General features: G+C 59.6%; 1 protein-coding gene across 1 annotated transcript; it reads right to left on the reverse strand.

The window, feature by feature from the left end:
• Positions 1–856: 856 nt before the first annotated feature.
• On the reverse strand, positions 857–13077 carry WNT6 (Wnt family member 6). Its single transcript, XM_066553781.1, has 4 exons — positions 13001–13077; positions 4811–5031; positions 1639–1940; positions 857–1361 (listed from the first exon to the last, which is right to left on the reverse strand). Exons 1-4 carry the CDS (start codon positions 13075–13077, stop codon positions 900–902), a joined length of 1062 nt encoding a protein of 353 aa, XP_066409878.1. The 3' UTR covers positions 857–899.
• Between the last annotated feature and the right edge of the window lie 6989 nt (positions 13078–20066).

The raw sequence follows: 20066 nt of genomic DNA on the forward strand, positions 1-20066 counted from the left end.
CTTGCTGGGCAGCCAGGCAGGCTGCTCCTCACCCTGTGTTTGTCCATGAGGGGCACAGGCTGATCAGGTTATAAAGACACACATGCCTGGCATCCTGCCACCCAGGTGGGGTTGCACGTGGCCCATGGCATGCCAAGTGAATGCCTTGCATGCCACCAAGCCAACAGTGTCAGCGCTGTCCAGGGCTTCTGTGTGCCAGGCTCTGCAGCGGGGACTGCAGTGACATGGCTGGGGTGAAAAGAATACAGGGTCCCCTCGAGAAAGTCAGAGCACAACAGCACAGTGTTAGGGCAGCTAGATGTACCTCTGGCATGAGGCATGAGTGGAGGCACCACGGACTGCAAGCATCCCAGGTCAGTGGTGGCAGGACACAAACGGGCACCCCAAGCAATGACAGCTGTGGGTGATGGGAGGAGAGCACTCACACACTGGAAGCAGCAGAGCAGGGCAGGAGACTACTCGCCCTCATCCACACACATCTCCAGGCTTGACAACCACAGAGAAAAAACAGAGGTAGATAAAAAATGAGCTAGACTTTGCCACAGGTCCCAGCAGGGCTAGGGGCTGGTAAGAGTGTGACTAACTGGGACTCACAGCTGGGAAAAGGCAGCTCTCTGGCTAAGCCCATTCCAGTACGGTGGCCAGCGCGTCTCAGCCCTCCCCAGGAAGCTCTGTGGCATACGGCTTTAAATAGCTTTATTATGGAAGCTCTGTGCCATGGGGACCATGGGGGTGCCAGGCAGCCCTGTGCTGCCCTCTGGGGAAGCCAGGACTCCCCAGAGTGCAGAGCTGAGCTCACCCACGCCGACCCTGCCACCGGCTCCACCTGTCTCTGTCCCAGGGGGGCCCTGTGAGCCTAGAGGAGGCCTCCCAAATTGTCCTCGCCTGACCCCGGGCTGTCAGATGCAGAGGCTGAGCTCCTGGCGGACGGAGCACTTGCGGCACTGCACCACACAGCACCAGTGGAAGCGGCAAAGGCAGTTCTCCTCCAGCACCACCGTCTCGTCCCGGTGCCCTCTCCCGCAGCACAGCAGGTCGCAGCCGCTCGTGTCCATGGCCGTGCTGTTGCAGACACGGCCCCTGGTGCCCAGCGAGCCCGTCTTACGGTTAGCCGAGCAGAAATCAGGCGAATCGGCCGAGTAGATGAGGTCCTGTTTATCGGGAGGCTTGATGTTGTCGCCCACAGGGATGAGGGTTTTGCCGTCGTTGCCTCCCATCACCTTGAAAGCCCCGTTGAAGCGCTCGAGCAGGCGATCGCCCACCTCGCGGAAATGGGGCATCTTCCTCCAGCAGGTCCGCAGCGTGCAGGAGCCCGAGAGCCCGTGGCACTTGCACTCTGTCCTCATGTAGCTGCGCACCGCCTGAGGAAGAGACAGCCATGCTCAGCCCTCAGGGCCCTTTCTCGCTGCCCAGCACCCCCAGCCAAAACCCTGCCCCGTGGTGCTGCCCTGGCCCGCGGGAGGGGCTGAGGGTGGAGAGTGGCCCAGGGGTTTCCAAAGCACCTGCAAAGGATACCCAAAAGATGTTGGGTCATCTTTCAGCCAAAGCTGGTGCAGGTACACGGCTTGGGGACACTGAAGGTGGAGGGCTGGGCGGGGGCACAAGGGCTGCAGGGGACAGGGAGTGCAGGGGCCTTACCAAGCGCCCAGCTTCGTTGTTGTGCAGGTCGATAAGAGCTCGGATATCATTTTTTCCTTTCTTGTTCTTGGCATCCATGAACTGCTGGGATTTCTCGTAGCCAAACTGCACATCATCCCCACAGCCCCCCCACTCCCAGGCGGTGCCCTCTGGGCCCGGCCCCGCCGTGGGCGAGGGGGGTGCCCGGCTCCGTGTCAGCTCACAGCCACACTGCAGCAGCTCGCCCATGCTGCAGGCCTGCGTGATGGCATGGCTCACTCCAGCCGCCGTGATGGCGTACACGAAGGCTGTTTCACGGATATCTGCAGGAGAATGGACAGGGCTGGGATGTGGGGTCAGCTCCAGCAAGCAAAGCACCACCCCCTGGCTGACATCCCAGGGGCTTCCCCGTTCTCCCTCTTCATATGTGCTCAGTGCTGTTTCCCTGGGCAATGCACCCACCCTGGAACAGGCTGCCTGGAGCCCAAGATGCCTCTTGCAAGCAGATTTGAAGACTCTGGGGGATCTTCAGGCCCTGCCAGTGTTCCTGCACTCAGCTGTGGAGAGGAAACAAATCTCCCATCTCCTTTTGCAAGTCTGGATGCTGCCCCATAGGAAAAAGGGAAGCTCAGAGAGCAAAGGGTGGTCCCAGATGACCAGGTGGTACCCACAGCTTCCTCACACTACCCTGCAATATCCCTCCAAGCAGTAAAAATCCCAACCGCAGCTCCAAACTGGCACCTGGAAGGGCACACTGTGAGGGAAACCGAGGGTGCCACTCACCCTCTGCAGGGCAGCAGTGATGAAGCTGTGCTGCCTGCTCTCCCCCCACTACCCTCTTTGCCATGGGGAGCTGCCCGCCCCCCTCTCTCCACCGGCACAGCCTCCACCCTGCAGGATTATTTATTATTAGTATTTGCTCCTGTCTCTCTCTGCTCCGGGACACGAATTCCAAGCATCTTTCCCCTGCCCGGACCTGCCGCTCGCAGCCGCAGCCAGCGGGGGATTCTGGCGGCAGGGGTGCGGCGCCCTGCTCGGGGGGCTCCCGCACCCCCTGCACCGTGCCAGCCTCGCTCCTGCCCGCCCGAATGCCAGGGCAGGGCTGGCCCAGGGGGCGGCCTGCAGGGGATTCCTGGGCAAGGAGGGGAAGGGGGGTTTTGCGGGCTCTCCCATCCCTCTGTCTTCTGACGTGGGGAGGCTGCAGGAAGAGGGATACCAGGGCACCAGTTCCATGAGCGGCTCCTCCAAAAGCCCACGCAGCACCTGCATCCCTCTGGTGTTAGCAGGAGCTGGGCACACCAGTGCCTTTCTGGGAGTGCCACCAAGGGGGTACCACTCCCTCCCCGGGCCCTCCCACCCCTGCAAGCCACCCGACCACCCGCCTGCTCCCACCTGGGGCTGGCAGAACCCTCAGCAGACAGCCCAAAGCTGGCAGAGATCCCCATGCCACCCTGCCAGCCGGGCCCTGGGGGGATGCCGCTCCTCTGACAGTTCCTCCAGACACGTGGCTGCCCCCAAGCCAGCCTGCCCTGGCATGCCACACCTGGCACAGGTGGCAGCAAGGGAAGAGGGACAGCCATGACTGTGCCAGGGAAGCCATGGCCAGGAATGAGAGGTTTGCAGCACCCTTGGATAGAAAAGGATATCGGATGGAAGGTGTTTATCTGATGGAGCTGGGAACCCCAGAAATGCTGAGACTCTTTGCAGTCCCTGCAGGCTTACAGGGAGGCTGATGCCTGCTGGCACCTCTGAGGGCTTCTAACACACATCTTGTTGCCCTGGGGAACGCCACACCTCTAGCTGTCCTCAGAGTGCCAGGGACTCAAACTCACCACTGTCCCTATGACATTGCTTATCTCCAGCACTCCAGCAGTGAGGCTGGACCAATATGGTGGCTCCTTCAGCATCCCCATGCTTGATGTGCCTGTGCCTCCTCCAACACAAGCTGTTCCTGGGTACCCAGCAGCTCATCTGGCAGTACCTTTCACTCCCCACCTGGTCTGGCCCTGCATTCTGGCACCACCCCACTTCTAGAGTAGATCCCTGCCTGGCATAGATCCCACCTGCCTCACTGCCAGTTTTTGGTGACAATAGGTGACTCCAGAGACAGGAGAGTCCCCCATGTGCCCTGGCTCTCTGCCTCTTGGCTGAATACACCTCCCTGTGTTGGGGGGAACCCACATTTGCAAATCAGCTTTTTAAATGAGCCTATCCCCCTCCCATGGGCCAGTGCCTCCCTCGAGGCTTCAGCTCTGACCCCCACTAGTACCTGCAGTCAGTTGGGTGCCCAGGGCACCCCACCCTCTCCAATCCCCCCAGGGATGCCACCTTCCCCCCCCTGCATGGCCCATGGACATATCCACCTTGCCTTGGGCTGGCCAAGCACCAACAGATGTGATGGCTGAGGAGACTGGGGCTTGCTCCAGCATCTTCATCTGCCATAGCACAGGGACAAATATGGGAAGAGGGGCAGGGCTAAACTCACTTCCCATTAAGTGATCCTACCAGCCCAAGGTGTTTCAAGAAACCCCTCTTGCTTGGAGCATCATCCAGTCCCAGCTACTCTCCCTGAGGTGCACGGCAGGGCTTTCCCATCCCTCACACACTCACAGGTGCCTTCCTGCTCTGCCCCTGCTCTGATTTTTGCTGCAGCTGGGCCTGGCTTGGACTGCTGTACCCACTGTCTGAGAGCTGCACATACCTTCCTGCCACCCAGCCCTGCTCCTCAGGGTGACACCAGGCTGCCCATCCAGGGACAGGGACTGGGACAGGAGACAAACATCCTCTCCTCTGCTCCCTGCAAGGCCAGGAGGAGGGACGTGAAGGGCACCCACGGGGTGAGGGGCAGCTCCCAAGGGCTGCACACTGCCCCACAGCCAGGCCCCTTCCCACAGCACACCCTGGGGTCCCGGGGGAGCAGTAAATCACTGCCAGACGAGGGTGCATTCTTGGGCTTCATGAAGCCCCGCACTGTCTGGGAGCATTGGTAATTGCTTCATTACAACACAGAGAGACATGTCCCGGCAGTAAAACCTCGGTGTGACTGCACCGGGGAGCACTGAGCAACCCCCTACACACACACACACACACAGAGCTTTGCACGCCAAGACTCTGCTCCAGGAGCCCCAGGGAGGTGCTTCCCCAGGCTGAGATCTTTCTGGGAAATGGGAAGCTGAGGAAGCACTGGCCTTACCCTGCTGCAGGATCTTGCCGAAGTACTTGCTGTGGCTGGTGCAGTTCCAGCGGCGGAAGCGGAATTGGTACTGGCACTCCCGGACGCCCAGCTTGGTGCCCTTGGCCACCTCCTGCACGATCTCTGGCTCCAGCTGGCACAGCTCTGCCTGCTTCCCCGCCAGCCGCTTCGTCTTGCGGCAGATGCTGTTGGGGTCCATGACCAGGGGGCTCCCCACTGCCCTGCAGGAGGGGACAGCGAGCAGAGCAAAACCAGCACCCAAGCCCAGCAGAGACCAGGGTGTGGGTGGGACATGAGCAGACCTACCCCAGGGATGGAGCAAGGCTGCGGGGCAGCGCCAGCTCCATGCTGAGCCCGGGTGACAAGGGGACAGAGAGACATATGCAGTGGGGCTAGGACAATAGGTATGGGTGGCTCATCCAGGCAATACATTGCCCTGTCCATCCACTGGGGAATTGGGTGGATCTCCTACTGTGGGACAGTGGTATGCTGGCACATACCGCTCTACACTCTACACCCTTGGGGACATCCATGGAGGTGATGGTGGTGTCCCCAAGGGAGATGGCAGAAATATTGTGCAACTCAGCACCTGCTCTTTGGGGCTGGCACTGATCTAACCCAGCCCTGGAATTGCCATGTGACTGATGCCCGATGCAGCTGCGTCTCCCAGAGCTGTGGACGCAGCAAGGAGCCCAGCCAGCAATCTTGGTGAGTCTCCTCCTCTGCACGGGTTCTCGCTGCTTCACCCCGTGGGAGACTAGAAGAGTGACCTTGCCTCTGATAAAGGCCCTCGGCTGCTGGCCAGGATCCTGTACTCACCTCCCCAAATCCAGGCACTGACTCCAGGGAATGGAGCCGCAGGCGGCTGCAGGAGTGAAGGGAGGGATGCAGGTGGCATTGCCAGCTTTGCCAATGCCAGCGAGGGAGGGCAAGTCTTGGCTGGGCCCACGTCAGAGGCAGCTCCTCCTTGCCAGCACAGCTGGCGCGAGGTGCCTGACTCCCTGGCCCTGAAGGCAAAGTCTGAGCACACTGCTGTGCTCCCCGGTGTGCCATGGGCTACAGAAACTCCTGTACTTTCCCCACACATTTTGCCTGGAGTGCCCTCCATGGTGCAGCTGCGCAGCCTCCAGCGCCCTGCCTCGTGCTGGCACGGGCCGTGCTCCAGCTCTGCCACGGGCAACTCCGGAGCCATGGGCCACACCAATTTAGCACACCCTAAACTCAGCCCACCCCCGCCTCCAGCGCTGCTCCTGTAGGCTCAGAGCTCATCCTGCTCAACAACATGATTTTCGTGGCCACGGATGCCCACAGAAGCTCAGGGCTGGACCCAGCATACCCCAGGATCAGGATATGCCTGATGATTGGGAGGTTACATTCCCTGGGATTCCCTGGGGAGCAGTGCTTGGGCGGCCGTGCTGCCTTCAGCCCCACTCACTGGAGAGCATCAGCTGCACAGCTTCCAAACCCAGAGCTTTATAGTCTGGCCAAGCCCCAGGGGCTCAAAAATCACAAGCTGAATCTCAGTGTTTAACTGTGTTCTGGGTTTCCTTTTCACTCTTGTGCAGCTGGGGGGCTGTGTTTGGGACACCAGGCTGCAGTACTCTGCTTGCAATCCTGTCCCCAGTGCAAACCCCCTCCAAGCCCCTTGTTTGAAGCTCAAGGCCCTGCCAGGATCCCCCTGATTCATGTCAGCTCCCCAGCTGCCTGGATCTCCTGCCTACCAGACCCCAGCTGGGCTTGGAGAGGATGTGCCCTCTCACACAGCCTGGAAAAGGAGTCCTTATGCTTTGGCTGGAGGTTTGAAGGTTAAACAGCTCAACAGAGAGGCATAGCCTGGAAAGGGAACTTCCAGCAGGGAAACTGAGGCAAGTCCACACTCCTGCCAGGGAGAACCCATGTCCCTTTGCTCCCATCAGCTCAGTTTCCCTTTGCTGCATGATTCACATGGACCTTTGCAAAGGGATGGGGCAGCTAGGAAATCATCACGGAGATTGCCTGGTACAGGTCCTCCATAGATGGGGAAACTGAGGCCCACGTGGAAAGTGACCAGAAAATCTGTCCAGACCCATCCCGTGATGACCGCAGAGGGATCCAAGCCTCCATGTTGGTCTCCAAGCTTGCTGTCCTTTGTGACCACAGCAGGATGGCGGAGGTTTGGCTGCCCCCGCCGGTGGAGTGGGGAAGAGGGGGAGCCGGGATGGGACTTTCATTAAGAGACGACTCTTTGTACTCATATAAAAACGATGCGCCAGCCCCCCGGGGCCGTCAGATCAAATACTGAACTGTGGCTCACCCCGGCCCGCTGGATCAGGCCAGGAAGGAGAGCTCAGCCCCGCGGGTCTGGGGGTGATGGGCGGCTCACCGGGGGTCCCCACCCATGGTCCAGGCGGCAGCGAGGCTGGCGAGAGAGCAGCAGCTTCTGTCCCTGCCGGCCAGGCGTGGGGTGGGCTGCCTAAGTCCAGAGCGATATTAATTTCCGCTGGGCTCCTCTTTCTGGCACGGGGAGGCTGCCGGGAGCCCAAGAGCTGTTTTGCTTTGGAGGGTTTAGAGGGGGGAGAGAATGGGGGGAGACAAGGGCAAGAAAAATGCTGCCAAACTGCTACCACTTTGGCAAGGGCTCCGGCGCAGGGCCCAGATCTGCCTGAGCTTGTCCCGCTCCAAGGCCTCCCGCATCTACAATTAAGGTGCCCCACCTCTGCTGCCGGGCACTCCTCCCCCTGCCCTGGTGAAGGAACAGGGTCGCCAGCCCAGCTCCCCACACCTCGCCTGGGGCACCCCGGCCCCTGCCTGGAGCCCCCAGCCAGGCTCAGCAGCACAGAGCATCCCTGCCACCTGCCCCTGGTGCCTTTTGCCGCCTGCCAGAACTGCTGCTGGGGGCTCTGTCTTGCCCCAAAAGCCAGTGGGATGGTGAGCCCCACTATCCAACCTCCCAGCAGCCCAGTGTAAGGGAAACAGCCCCCATTGCTGAAAGGGGAGACTGAGGCACAGAAAAAGAGCTGCAAACCACTGCCCCCCTGCCACTCTCAGCCCTTAGGCTGCCACAGCCACAGCCTGAGCCCAGTCCCAGTGACACACGTCAAACAGGAGTCACCAGGGCTCCTGATGCAACCCCTGTGCTCTGGATGCTGTGCCTGCTGCCACAGAGACAGGGGTTCCCAAGAGATACAATCACCATTCTTTCACAGCTCAGCTCATGGTCATGGGGCTTCCAGCATGCCCCAATCTCATTCCCAGCCAAAATCATGGACCAAGGAGCCTGGGCCAAGTCACCATCTTCTTCTTGGGCATGGGGATGATGTGGAGCAGGACTTCTGGCCCCTGCCAGCAGAGCATTATGGAGGGGACCCAGCAGGGTCCTGGTTTGCAGGAAGCCAAGGCAGTGAAGCTGGTAGAACTATGCAGTGAGGAGGAGGATAGTCAGCTTTCAAAAGTCACACCTGCAGGAGAGCAGTGGTTGGGCCATTCCAGCTCCATGTGGGATCTGACAGGCCTGCACCCATTGAGCACTGCTGCCTGGGCACTCCTGTGGGGCAGGGGGATCTGCTCTAGGGCAGTAAGTCTGTGTCTTGCCTCACATACAGGTCTCTATCCCAGCCTCTAGAAGCCTTCAGCAGGGTGATGTAGGTACTAGGGTACCCAGGTCATCACTCTGAGCCCACAGGTAATTCTGCACCCACCTGGAGAGGTAAGAACTGCAGGGTGACAGCCCTGGACAACTGACCTCCATCCCTGGGGACATAGGTCACCTCACACCCCACACAATGGTGTCACACTGTGCGACAGCCTACAAGTCAAACCCAAAGGGAGCCCATCTCTTTCCAAGCTGTGCAAACAGGGCAAGGGGGACCCACAGATGAATTTTCACCCACCCAGCTTTCCCTCAGCCCATGCAGGCATGTGGTGGGCACCCAGCCCCTCACCCAGGCCATGTGTGGGTGCTGGCACTAACGGGGCACTGGGTGTGGAACCAGAGCAGGGGCCCATGGGGGTGTGGTGAGTAAGCAGCAAGTCACTGCCCTGGGGGGCACAGCCAGGGCTTGGCTGCCGAGCAGCACCCGGGGCACTGAGGCAGCAGGAAATGCCATGGGTTGGGAAGAGAAGGGGGACCCCCCATTCCCCACCCTCCTCCTTACATCTCCTTGGCAAGGATGGCATGCAAACAGCTGGGGAGCTGCCTAAAGGATAGAGGCTTTGGCATGGCATTCACCAAGCCACGGACCTGCTAGCTGCAGGGTCGTGCTGAGGCCAGGCTGTCGTGAGCAGGAACTGCCCAAACTTGTGCTGCAGGTACAGGGGGCATGGAGGGAGCATTCACCTGCAGAGGTGGTGGTCCTAAAGCCATGTCCAGACCCTGGAAGGGCTGGGATAAGAGGAAAGAAGTCCACCCACTCATGGTCACTACCTCATTCTTCTGGGTGCTGACAGAGGCTGGAGCTGGGGTAGCACGAGGGCTTGGCTAGTTCATGCCCAGATGTGGATGCCACATGTTGTGGGGGGACGCTGCAAAGCCTAAAAAGATGTCAGAATGTGCCCAGTATCCTCCTGCATGAGGGGGGTTTGAAGCACTCAAGGTTCTGATGCAAAGGCCAGACCGATCCTCCAGCTGTGTGCATGTGTAGGGCATGGCCAGGGAACCTGGGTGTCACCATGGGAGATGGATGTGACCAGGAGCAGGGACAAGGGATGGCACTGGGGAAAGTTCAGCTGCCTTTGTGGGAGAAAACAAGTCACCCAATGCTGGAGCCAGTAGTCATCTCAAAGGGTGCAAGAGAAACATTGTCCCATTGAAAAACCCAGCAGGTCAGCAGCTGCCCCAGCAAGGGCACAGGGAGATGGCGTCAGGCAGGGGCTCTCCCAGTGGGAGATTCATTCCTGCCCATATGGTGCTGCCCCAGGGCAGAAGACATGCTGGGGAAGGCTGGGCAGCCCAGTCTGTGGGGCGCCGTGGGGTAGCAGCTGTGGGTCAGCAAGGCCGGGGTGACTCACAAGGCTCACCCCAAGGCAGGGCCCTCCAGCCCAGCAGCCTGCCCTCACAGGCTCTAGCCCTGCAGTGTGGGAGCTGGGCAGGAAAGAGGAGAGACCACTGCTGGGTGGTCACACAGGTTGTGTGGCTTGAGGGACATGGGACTGGGACCCCCTCAAGCGTGGGTACAGCCACAGGGGCTGGTGGGAGAGGTCCTCTCTGAGCACCTCTGAAGAAAAGCTGGAGGTGCACTGCCCTCGTGCATGGATAGGAAGGGGATGGAGGGCAGGTGTCCATCCCTCTGGGCCCCCTCAGACCCACAGCTGGAGCAGAGCACATTTCAGCTGGGATGATTTTCTCCCTTGCTTTCTCCTCCATCTCTCAGCTGCTCTCAGCCATGCCCATGGACAGACAAGAGGCACCAGGGAAGCTGGTTTTGCTTGCCCCCATCCCCAGAGTGCCTCTGCACTCCTGCAAACCGGCTTGGCTGAAATCCTGCCCTGAACCTGCCTGGGGCTCCTCAGACACTGAGTTTGCCTGCTCTGTATCTCTGCAGCCTCTGGGCCAGCCCAGGAGCCCCAGGCAGTCCCTACCTGTCCTGCTCAGGGAGAAATCACTGTTGCACAAGGAGCTGAGCAAGAAATGTGTAAAGAATAGGGGAAGAGGAAGAAAGAGGATTTACAGAGCCACTGGGAACAAGGAGAGCCTACTCCCTGCAGCTTGGCACTAATCAAGGTGCCAGCAGCACCTGAGTGACCTATCTTCCATTGGCACTGACCACAGCCTGCTCCCTTTTGCCATGGAAAGGTCTGTGTCTCTCTGGGGACATCCTAACACAATGGGGACGCTCTTTCTCAGGCTACAATGTCACTAGCAGGGTGTCAGTGCTTGTACACCACACCTAAATCTTTTTCCACAGATACAGCCATGTGCCAGGATCCCAATGGGCACAGTTACCACCTGTGAGTGGCCAGGGCCTTCTGCTTGCCTGGGCTGGGACTGCATCTTGAGATCCAGCCCAGCTGCAGCCCTGTCAGAAATTGGGTCGTCAGTGGGGGAAAATGCTGGCTTAAACAGGCAACCCCTTGTATCCCACCCAGCACACAGATAATGTACTCAGGGGTGGGATGGGGAAGTTGTGAAGACATTTCTTTCTTGCCCAGGGGAAAATGGCTGAGCACCTTGGCTAAGCACCCACAAGTGCCCAGTGATGCACACACAAAGGTGTGCCACCAAAGTCCCCATGCATCAGTGACAGTGACAGCAAGGAGCAGCTCTATCAATGCCACCAGTCCTGGGGCTTCCAGGAGCTCTGGCACAACACACAGCTGCTCCCCTGAACCTCTCCCCACCAACAGCAAAACCCACTGACACCAGTGCTACCCAGACCTGGGAGAGGGGACGAGTACCAGGAGCAGGCACACGGGAAGATGCCTGTCATGAGTGCCCAGACTCCTCTGCCCCACACAGGAAGGGCTCCCTGAGATCATCTCAGCCAGGGGCCAAAACACCAAACTCTGAGAGAAGCAGTTCATGAATCACCCAGCTGCTCCTATGCCCGGTCCCAGGAAGCCTGGCACATCCGTTTGGCAGCGCTGGTGGCCTCATCCACCCACCACCTCTTCCCAGCTCTCTGGCTCCAGAGGGAAGCAGAGTGTGAGCTGATGATCCCCCTGAAGCCGTTCCACTGCCCAGTGCATTCGCCATGCATCAGGCAGCTGAGTTATTATTCTTAAAATAAAGGTTCCTTTTCTTCTTCTTCTTTTAAAAGAAAAAAAACAAGTTTGACCCCTTGCCCTCCTCTGCCAAATCCTGCTAATCTCCTGAAGTCACTGCTCCTGTGCACACATGGCACCAGCAGGACCCAGACTCCATGGGGAGATGCAGTTCTGAGCACCTGGGGCAAGGGGCACCAGTACCCCATATCCAGCTCTGGCTGGTGCTGTCTGCCTGCCCCTGAAATGACAGCAAAATGAGCTTCTGCTTCACCTTTACCTGCTCCAGTCATGGACAGATGTCCTCAAAACTAGAGCACAGCACCATGAACTTGAAGATATTGGTGAGGATGGGGCAGAGAAAGCATGGACAGCTGAAGGGACAGCTCTGTGTGTGTGTCTGAGAATTAGCCAGGAAGAAATAGCAGCAGGATGACACATGCCCTGCAATGGCACAGCTACCCTGAGGTGGGTGGCACGGAGCATGGAGACCCTCCACAAGCACCCTGCCTTGGCCAGGCTTGCCCTACCTCACTCTCCCCTCTTCTAGCACAAAAACCCAAGGCAAGTCCCTCTCAGCCCCATGTTAAACCCTTGCCTGGCAATAAACTCAACGCTTGGGCTCCAGGGACAAACTCTCAGCTGATGTACAACTGACTGTAACAGCACCATTTACACTCACAAAGGCCCCCAGTGCAGCCCTGGAGCCAGGGCTAGGAGAGGGAATGGAGATGTGGAATAAATCACTGGTGGGCAGGCAGGGGACTGTGAGGGGAAAGGCTTATGGAGAGCTTTATTTTAGGGGTCAAAAGAGTGTGACAATGTGGAGACGAATAGCCTCAGATAATGAATGATAGCCCGGACGGCACGCCGGGGAGCTGGAATCTAAGCACTTAAAACCGGATAAAGACAGGCTGGGTGAAATTCTTAATAGATTTAAATAGTTCATGTTTCGACAGATACCTGGGCTTTCCAAGGCTGGGTCCCAGTTCTGTGCCTGTAATGAATCCCCCACCCCCTCTGGTATCCTGCAAGGCACCGTCTCTGCCTTTGATGAGGGCACCATTACAAATAGGGGTTTTGTCCCTGCTGTGTCCGGGCCACCATTCAGGGGGGACACTGTAGGGACCCTAAGGCTTTTAATTAAATTTGACTTATTGAAGGGGTCTGGAAGCCACTAAGCCCCCTTGCCCACCCCTCAGGCATGCAAGCTTCCCAGGCAGTGGGCTGGGGGTGCGGGGAGGCAAAGTGCAACTCTCACCACAGGACCCGTGCACCCTGTACTCCTGGGGATCCCCCAGCTGCTGCCTCCAGCACACTTGTGTGCCCAAACCCTGACAGTATGTGGGTGCCCCAGGCTGGACCAGAACAGCCAGCGAGCAGCAATTCCAACCCAAGTGGTGCCTGGGTGTAGGGGACTCTTTTGTCCCCAAGCTGGGGGGGGGACTGCCCCCGGAGATCGAGATACCCTGCGCGCCCTCCTGCTTTCCCCCCGCGGGATGTCCTACTCACCACCAGAGCCCGATGATGTTTGCGGGGCAGAGGAGGATGAAGAAGAGACCCAGCTGGGTCCGGGAGGAAGGCAGCATCCTGCCAGGACTGAGGAAAGCGTCGAACTCGCTCCACGCCACTGGCCGGGAGCCGGGCACCCCTGACGTCCGGCCGGGGCCCCGGCGGGTGGGTGCCCGCTGTCTCCCTCCGCCGGGCCGGGCCGGGCCGGGCCGGGCAGGCAGCGCGGCCGGCGGGGCCGTCCGGGCCGGGCTGGGCTGGGCTGGGCTGGGCAGGCACCTCCGGGCGGCTGGAGCGCGGCGCGGAGGCTGCTCCGCAGAAGGAGGAGGGACGGGGCTGCGAAAGCATCTGCTCCGACAGGGAAACCGGAGCCCGGGGGACGGACAGGGCGGGCCGGGCGGGGGGACTCCCGAGTGCCAGGCTTCGTTCCCAGCGCAGAGCCACGGACACGATGCGAGCACGGGCACCCTCCGGTAGAGGACGGTGGCCGCAGCCCGTCTGGCCCCGCGTCCCGCCGCCGCGTTTGAATGTGCAGCCCTTTTTGCGGATCTGGCTGGCACAGCCCTGCCTCCGAAGCCCCGGACCTGCTGCGGACCTGCCTGGCAAAGCCCTGCTTGGCACAGCCCTGCCCGGCTCCACTCGGGGTCCTGCCGCAGCCCTGTCAAACCCGACCTGGCCTCGAGGTGTCCCCGACACCTTCCTGTCACACTCTTGCCCGACCCTGACACCCCTGGCATGGCCTTGCCCAAACCTGGCGCCCCTGGGTTGCCCCCAGCACAGCCCTGCCCGGCCCCTGTCCCTGTCTGGGCTCGCCTGGCACAACCCTGGCTCCATGACCCTGCCTGTCCTCAGACCAGTCTGTCCCACCTGGGAAAGCTGGAGGAGTGACTCCTAAGGAGCATCTCCCCACACTTAGCTCCAGCACTCTGGAGAGACACGCCTGGGGCAGAGGGACACACAGGAGAATGATCGAGCCAGCCCTAGGAGCAAGGAGACCAGGAGACCAGGAGACCAGGAGAAGAGTGTGGTGAGGGACATCTTGTTTATGGTGATTTCATTTCAGGTGCTGGGGACCCAGAGCAGACACAGTTCCCAGGACCAGCTCATAATAGCAGGAGCAGCAGGAGCTGCCTGGGGCAGGAGGAAGCTGACATGCCCAGAAGGCAGCAGGGGGCCACACAAGGGCTGTGCAGCTGGGGACAGGAGGAGCCCATAGCCTGCCACACCAATGCTCCCCACAGAGGAGCCTCAGGAATGGTTTTCCAGCGCTCAGTCCAGTGCTCTGCATCTCTGATTCCTCTTGTACCATTTATGGCTGCCATCAGAGGTTGGGGATCACCTCCCAGCCCTGCAGCATCTGGGCCATGGATCCCAGGAGAGGATCTACCCTGGGGGAGTCTCACCTGATCTCTGTACCCAGCTCCACGGAGCAACCAGCCAGCCCACTGGGTTAGCCCAAAGGAAAAGGAGGTGTCTTCCACTCGTGATGGGCAAAGCAGAACACCCTTGCTGCTGGTGAGATCAGCCCTCCCTCCAGCAGCTATTTGTGCTCTGTCCCTCCTCATGGCCTCCCACACCTTGCCCACCTCAAGCCCCTGGCTTGCCCATAACTGTTCCCCTTGCCTTGATCACCAGGGGTTTCATCCCTTCACCTGGGCATGTCTGCTCCCTGCTAACAGCATTCGGTGGTGAATGACTCAGGCTTTATCAGCACCTTGGCACAATGCTCTCCCTCCTGGGCACAGGAGGTAAGAGACTCCCACCACCTCTGGAGGACTCACACCTGCTCCTTCTCTGCTCTCCCACACAGGAAATGGGCTCCTGGTCTGCACCCTTGGCATGGTGACTAGCACTGAGCTGCCCTGGCCACAGCATGGGGACACGGGGACACAGGGACATGGGCTCAGTCCCTGAGCTGGGCACTGCCTCTGGGCTGGGCACTGCCTCTGGGCTGCTGCACCATGCAGCACCTGTCCCTGTTGCCTTTGCCTTCACCCACCACCTCCATGCAAGCTGTCCTACAGGGACCCCATCACCTCTGATTTGGGGGATAGTCCACAGCCGCAGCTGGTGAGAGGGGACATCCCTGCTGCGGCTGGCCGGGGCTGAGCCGTGCCCAGGGGCCCAGCCCTGCCGGCAGCTCTCGCCGCAGCGCACGGCTCATCTGCCGGCGTGTTGAAAGTGCCTGTTGTCCCTCCGCCCCTAGCGCCTGGCCTCCTCGCAAAGGCAGCGCGGGGCAGGTGAGAAGCCTTTATCTGATTTCCTAAGGGCAGAAAAATCCCTTTGATTTTGCCCCGAAGAGGGGAGCGGGGGGGCGGGGGTGCCGTCTCGGCGAGCAGGTGCGGCTGGTGCTCAGCAACTCGCCTTATCATGTCAGCTCTGCGAGAGGCTGGAGGGGACCGGGGGGGCTGCCGTGCCCCCAGCACACTTAGGGGAGCTGGCCCCATTGTCTGGGTCCTAGGGCAAAGCCCACTTAGAGGGGCTGGTGGGGCAGAGTGGACAAAGGTGGGCTTCTTGCCCTGTGTCTGGGTCAGAGGATCTGGGATGAGGTGTGTGCCAGGAGTTTGCCCCTATCTATCTCACAGCTTTGCTCACAGCTGCATAAAAATTCTCCTTTAGCAAGGGGAAACTGAGGCACAGAGATGCTGAGACCTGCTTAAGCAGATGGGGAGTGGTTGTCTGTTCGCTCAGCCCCGGTAATTTTCTTGCTTCCTCCCCTTCTGCAACAAGACCCAAAGGCACACATACTTCAGGGGACAAGGTGACAGTGGTCGTACTAATCCAGGGTGACAGGGATGCCACTGCCACTCTGAAGCAGCCTCCACCATCACAGCTGATTCTTTGTCTCTGCCTTTCCTCGCCTCTCGCAGCTCACTCCCCCCCCCCCCCCGGCTTTTGTGTTATTACAAATTATAAAACAATTTTTTCCTGCCGTCCCGCATTCTTCTGCCTCCTGCAAGAATTTTAATGTATTTATTTTTGCTATCAGGGGAAAGCGCCGTGTTCCTCGGCCACCCCCAGGCAGCCCTGGCCCCACTTGGCCACTGATGGAAATTAATGATGGAGGATGCAGGGGGAGAGCAGACACCCCTGCACCCCTGCAACAGAGAGCTGGGGGGACGGGTGCCCCCCAAGCAGTCCTGTTTCTCCCAGTGGCAAAGGACACAGAACTCAGCTGTGGAAGGGGTGATGGGACAGAGGGGCTTTGGGGTCCACATTTGGGCCTGGGGTCCCCAGGAGAAGTTGTTGGTTATGGACTGGGGAAGGGACAGTTTTTGGCCCCAACCAAGAGGTGCTTTGTGGTCCAGTTTTGAGGGTGCTGTGTTGGGGAATCATCTCCATATAGCAGTGTGACTTTGAAGTCCTCTTGAGAAAGAGGAGACCTCCCCAGGACTCCAGCCCACTCTGCCTCTTGTGACAGCATCCCCAGGGATCCACAGCCTGCCTGTGGGAGAAAGCATCCCCTGAGTGGCCCATCCTGCACCCCCCACTGAACTCCCTCTGCCTCTAGGCTGGTGCTCTGATACTTGCTGAGCTCTGTCTCTCATTCCCAGCCATGCAGCCCCAAGGGTGTGGATGGGGGTGCCCTGCTCCAACAGCCCTCCTACCCCACGGCCACAAGGCTGGTGGGGGCTCTGGCTGCTGGGAGGGAGCGGACGGGGAGGAAGTAATGGGCCTTTCCCGCTGTGGGGAAAGCGTGGCGATTTCCAACCCAAACACCCCGGTGCTCAGCGGCCGCATACTTTCCCAGCGTCCCTCCCCTCCTTTATTCCTGAGGACATTGGCAATCAAACCCACGTTGGCCTCCTCTCCTGCTCCTGCAGTGAGGTCATCGAGCTGTGTTTGTGACATCCCGGCATTTCCATGGCAGCGCACTGTGATGTCATAAGCCTGGGTTGCGACCTCACGGCAGGAGCAAAATGATCTTATTAAAACAACACGGTCCCCATCCATGGCTGCTCACAGCTGGGGGACTCCAGTGCAGGGTAGCAGCCAGCAGACAGGCCTGTGGCAGCCAGGGGGACGATGAGGATGGTGCCCTCCCTGGGGTTATGTCACCAGTGGGAGATGGGGGTGACACAGGGCATGATCCAGTGCTCAAAGTGGAGGGTGGCCCCCAGGGCTGAGCTCCCAACTGATGCAAACAAACAAGCCACATGGTGCTGAAGTGACAGTGAATCTGGGAACAGCCATGCTAGAACTTACTCCTCAGGGTCCCCCAGGCCTGGCCACAGTGCTGCCCACCTCTGGGACCAAGCGTCTGGGGCCTTATCGGGGTGCAGAGCCCTTTCATGTCAGGCTGGCGGGCGGCAAGCAGAGCTGATGAGGACCTGTCCCCAGATGACAGCAGCCCGGTGCTGACAGCGACTGTAGGGCCCATTCTTAAATTAGACAAGTCCCCCTCCCCCTGGCCAGCACTCCTGACCCTGCCCCATGGCTGGACATGGCCTGGGACATCACGGCCCACAGCACTTTGCGTGGCCAGCATGACCCACACACACATGTGCACACACCTGTGAGCACACACCTCAGGGAGAGCTGGTCATCCCTTGGGCACTGACAGGCGGGGGATGGATGGATGGATGGATGGATGGATGGATGGATGGATGGATGGATGGATGGATGGATGGATGGATGGATGGATAGGAGGATGGACAGGTAAGGGGGGCTGGATGGGAAGAGTAATGTATGCATTTGTTGATGGATGGATGGATGAGTGTACAGACAGCTCAGGAGATGGATAGAGAGATGGCTGTGAGAAAGCTGCTTGCGAGTGCAGATGGATGGATGGATGGATGGATGGATGGATGGACAGACAGGAGAAAGAAAAGGCCCTAGCAGCACTTTTAGCCTGTAACTCTGGACATTGTTGCTCTTTCCAAATAACCTAAGTTTCACACAGCATCTGTTCTGGGAGAGAAGGGAACATCCACATCCCAAGGGGAGAAAATTTGCCATTCTCACTGCATGACAATTTGAGGGCCCAACCTCATGCTGCTGCAGCAGTGCACCCTCACTGCTAGCACAGAATCCGCTCTCCACTGGCCAAAGGGGAAACTGAGGCCAAGGAAACTGGCTTGCAGAGCAACAAAGCCGAAACCACCAGGGAGGCATGGGTGTGTGTCCAGTCCCACTCGCTCCAGCTCCCCACACGTCCATCTGTCCATCCATGGGAAGGACACGCATATCTGGGCTGCGAGCGATGCCGCTGTCCTTGGGCCCCCGGGGCTGTAAACATGATGTCATGTGGCACACATGTGGCTCACACAGCCCGCTCTGTGCATGGGTCCCCGCATGGGCTTCACAACTTCTGCGTGGGAGGCATCCACCATGGCCCACAGCCAAGGGAACTGGAGTCAGGAGATAAAATCAGGTTTGCTTTAGGCTGGAGCAAACAGCCTCTTGCAGGAGGAGTAATGGACAGGGAGAGCAGATGGAAAAAGAGGAGACACCTCCCCGTCTTGGAGAGTTTGGCAGGGAGCAGAGGTGATGTGGGAAACTCCAGGAAAGCCCAGCGCTGGTCTTGGGTCGGCTCCCTTTGCTCCTACTTGACTTAGAATAACTCCATAGGCACTTGAAGTCACTAATCAGCCAGGACCACTTGAGAGCAGCCTGGGGCTGCCTCCCGTCTCCTGTGATAACAGCATGCCAGCCCCGGGTTCTCTCCGGCATCCCACTCTCACGTCCTTAGGGAAGGTCCTGGCCCACCAGAGTCCCATGGGGCACAAGGCAGGGGAGCCTGGATCAGAGCCTTCTGCCAGGTGCTGAGCCCTCCATGGTGGTCGGGGGAACACACCATCATGCTGGTTGATTTGCTTCTTTTTTCAAAAGCTTTGTGCTGCCCCCAGGCCTCTGCTCAGGTCTGAGGGGTCAGATAGAGGGAACAGAGGGGAAGGGGACCTTTGGGAGAGGGCCAAGAGGGTCCCACTTGAACTCTTTGTGTCGGAGAAGAGCAGCTGTCTCCAGACCTGGGATCTGTGCACATTCCTCTTGATCTCCCCATGTCCTCCTTTGCAGCCCCACTGGCCCCAGCGTGGCTCATGACTCAGGCAGTGACAGTGTGGTGACACACAGTTGATGTAACAGGCTATCTCCAGTTCAATGCTCTGTTTACAGTCCTCAGACCCAGGATCAGCCTTCTCACAGCCTGGGCTTTCCTGGGGATGAGTCAAGGGATGCCCTCCCCTGGGACACCCCACTTCCTCCCCCCATCTGTGGGAGAGCAAATCGGGGTCAGTGGATGCAGCTCTGGGAAAGATTTCCAGCTCCTGGGTGACACTGCACAAGTCACATAAAGGAGGAGTCCCTCCCTCTGAGGGGGACCAGCAGCCAGGACCCTCTGTAAGCAGTGTGTGGTGGATGGCTGAGGGACAGAGAGGCAGGGGGTCCCACAGTGCCTGCCTCTGCACCCACAGGTCCTGCCAGGGAGATGAGGTCAGACCTGACAATGGCTCTGTGGGATGAATACAGTCACAGCATCCCTGAGGCAAAGTGACACACAGGATGTGACATGCCATCCCCAGCTCCACATCCCCACGGCTGAAGATAGCATTTGCTCTCTCGCCTCTGCTGCGCTTGTCGCCAGGCTGGGCTGGCCCCGCACTGCGAGACCTCCCGGGAGCTGGCGGTGTCCCCTGCTCCGGGCGGCATCCTCCGGCCTGGATGGGTTATGGCCCAGCCTGTTCCCTTCGGAAGTCCCCGCCTGGAGACTCTGAGAGGGGCTGATTCACCCAACCCTCCCGGCCCCCCCCTCCCAGCACCGCCTCCCCCACAACCCTGGCAGCGGCCCCGCCGGTCCCCGCCGGTGCCCGCGCCGCTCCCGCCGTCCGAGGACGGGGAGCACAGCCTAGCGGCAGGAGCGGGAAGGAGCCGGGATAACGGTGCCCCGCTCCACGTCCCGAGCAGGTTGCGGGGCACCGGGGACAGGCCTGGGGAGTCGCTGCGGTGGTACAGCCCTGCCCTTGACAAGGCCGAGTGCGAGGTCCTGAACACAGGTCGGGGCGACCCTAGTACCGGTTTTGTCTGCGGGATGGATGGATGGATGGATGGATGGATGGATGGATGGATG

Source organism: Molothrus aeneus, chromosome 7 (assembly GCF_037042795.1).
Source record: "Molothrus aeneus isolate 106 chromosome 7, BPBGC_Maene_1.0, whole genome shotgun sequence".
NCBI lineage: Eukaryota > Metazoa > Chordata > Aves > Passeriformes > Icteridae > Molothrus > Molothrus aeneus.